The 2,734-nt window shown below is 34.9% G+C and overlaps 1 protein-coding gene across 1 annotated transcript; it reads left to right on the top strand.

Annotated features, from left to right (window-relative positions):
- Positions 1-241: 241 nt before the first annotated feature.
- On the top strand, positions 242-2,148 carry LOC109243346 (basic blue protein). Its single transcript, XM_019410257.1, has 2 exons — positions 242-541; positions 1,837-2,148. The coding sequence occupies exons 1-2, from the start codon at positions 364-366 to the stop codon at positions 2,034-2,036; spliced, it is 378 nt and encodes a 125-aa protein (XP_019265802.1). The 5' UTR covers positions 242-363; the 3' UTR covers positions 2,037-2,148.
- The last annotated feature ends 586 nt before the right edge of the window (positions 2,149-2,734 follow it).

The raw sequence follows: 2,734 nt of genomic DNA, 5'->3' as shown, positions 1-2,734 counted from the left end.
AGTTGTCCCACATCAGTTTTGGAATGTAAATTTGTTTTTTTATATGATCTTGAGCAATTTTTAACTCAATGAACTAACTTATGTGAATTTTTAGACCAACGCCCAACTATGATATTTTTTTTTTTTCTTAATTTAATAATGCAAAACCCATAACTAGTTTCCACCGTCCCTTCTCTTACTTTGAAGCAGTGGTCTGTGGACCTCCACTGTCACTGACACTGCTTGACCAAAAGCAGTAAAGAATCCAACGACCCACCCATCATATATAGTTTTCTCTATATAATGGTTTTGTGGGAATTGCATAACTAATACAAAGTCAGAGCTGTTTAATTTAGTCTTAATTAACACATAGTAAGTTAGATCATGTCTGGTCAGGGAAGAAGCAGTGCAATGAAGGTGGTGTTGGTGCTGTGTATTGTGGCGCTAATTCAGACAGAGATGGCTCAGGCTGCTGTGTACAACGTTGGTGGTTCTGGTGGCTGGACTTTCAATACTGTTTCTTGGCCTAGAGGCAAGCGCTTTAGGGCTGGTGATATTCTTGGTAAGTATTCCAAGTGGAAGAATCTGTATTTTAATATATTGTTGAAGGGGAGCGTTAGTTGTCTCTAGTCACCGTGGGAACTATAGGTCACGGGCACGGGCGGAGAGCATATAGCTTGCGGGTTCGGCCAAATCCAGTAACTTTGGTCCAAATCATGTATTTGTCTTAAAAATTTATTAAATATGTATAAATTGTTAATTTAAAACCAGTAACATAAACGAAGTAGAATACCGAACCCACAAGCTTTAAATCCTAACTCCTCCTCTGGTCACGGTTCGAACGGTGAAATCATCCATTGATGTATGTAGTAGGGTAGGCTGACTACATCACACCCCTTCGGAACCGATCCTTCTCCGAACCTTGCGTAAACACGAGATGTTTCGCTCTTACTAATTTTACTTATTATGGACTCTAATTAATTCTTGAATATATTGTTGGCTTTAAACTAGTCTTTAAACTCATTTTGTGCTCAATGGTGATGGCACTATCACCATATTTTCTCCTTTTTAACGCTTCTAATTTTCTGTGCATGATTGAAATTACGTCGTAGATCTACAACCGATAAGCTTAAGAATAGTTTACTTGTTTGTTAGTAAAACTTATTCTTACCTCATAAGAACTTAGGTCCAAGCTAGATCCATTTCTAATACAGGAATTGTTATCTTGAAAATGAAAAACTGCCAAAGTTTTGTTTAATGGGACCCAGCTTTACTGTTTGTAGTGTTGACCCTCTATTTCAACATTTCGAAAACAGAAGTCAATTTCGGGTTAAATTAACTGTGAACAAACTGTCGATTTCGGCACAATATAGGGGCTGGGTCAATTGATTTTGTGGCTTTTTGTAAATTTATTTTTAATTTTATGACCCTATTTTTTTTCTTACATACGAAAGATTTATTTTTACACATAAGAAATTTAAAAATGTTATTTTCTTAATTTTAAATGGTAAAAGGACATAATGTACAAATAACACGGTTAAGGGTCCATTGAGAGCCATGATATATGATTAATTACATATAAAGGCATTTATGTTGTCAAACCAACTTTGATTTTGTTGAAGATTTTGTGTCGGGTACACTTATTTCACTCACATGACACTGGCAAAAAAATAGTACAAGATGTTTTAATGTGAAATATTAAAAATGATACTACTAACTCACTATTTTCTTATACTACATGTGTTACCGTTTATTTTGTGTCCAAATTTCACTGAGTTTGTTACTATAGACAAGTGTAATTCGCCTGCGTTGTTGCCATGTTCACTGAGTTTGTTGTTGTTATTGTTGGTGTTGCAGCATTCAATTACCCGTCGGGTGCACATAACGTTGTGGCAGTGAACAAAGATGGATATAACAACTGCAGAACACCTCGAGGTTCAAAAGTATATACTAAAGGGGGTGACAAGATAAAGCTAGTTAAGGGACAAAACTACTTCATCTGCAATTTCGTTGGCCATTGCGAGTCTGGAATGAAGATTTCTGTCTTTGCTTCTTGATTTTGATCTATATATGCTCTAATCAGACTTCCTATATGATGTTGTCAACTACGTACTATGTTTTGTGTACTACTTACGTGAAATAATGGATATATATGTTTTGTTACTATTTTGTTGTTGTTGCTGCTTTTCCAAGACTCTTTTCATTATTATATATTTGTTGCTTTAATGTTGCGACTATGTTGGACAAAGTCGAGGATCTACCGGAAATAATTTCTCTACCTGCACAAGATAGGAGTAAGGCTACGTACACACTATCCTCCTCAAACCCTTACTTGTGTAATTACACGAGATTATTGTTGCTGTTGTTTATTAAGTGTTTCTATTGGAATATTTGTCTGGTAAAAATATATGAAGTAATCACAATTTCGAAGTTTAATATTATAAGTTCATATACCAACAACTTTATAGTCATTAATAGGAGAACACTATAAAAAAAAAAGTCAAGATAACGAACGCTTCAATTACCAAACAAGTGGTGGAAGCAGCACGCAAGTGCTTAATAAAATAATTACAATCTAGTGAATCAACGTTTGCTACCTCACCCTTCTCGATTGTTCAGGTGATTTTCTTTTTTAATTTCTTTTAGTTAGGTTCATATATAAATATATCCCTTAATTAAAAGTAGCTTTTTCTTTCTTTTTGGTATTTACTACTCCACTAGCTTGTTTCTCTAGTTGCAGGTCACTGTCCTTTTG

This window comes from Nicotiana attenuata, unplaced genomic scaffold (genome assembly GCF_001879085.1).
Source record: "Nicotiana attenuata strain UT unplaced genomic scaffold, NIATTr2, whole genome shotgun sequence".
NCBI classification, from domain to species: domain Eukaryota; kingdom Viridiplantae; phylum Streptophyta; class Magnoliopsida; order Solanales; family Solanaceae; genus Nicotiana; species Nicotiana attenuata.
This window is presented reverse-complemented; position numbering and strand designations above follow the sequence as displayed.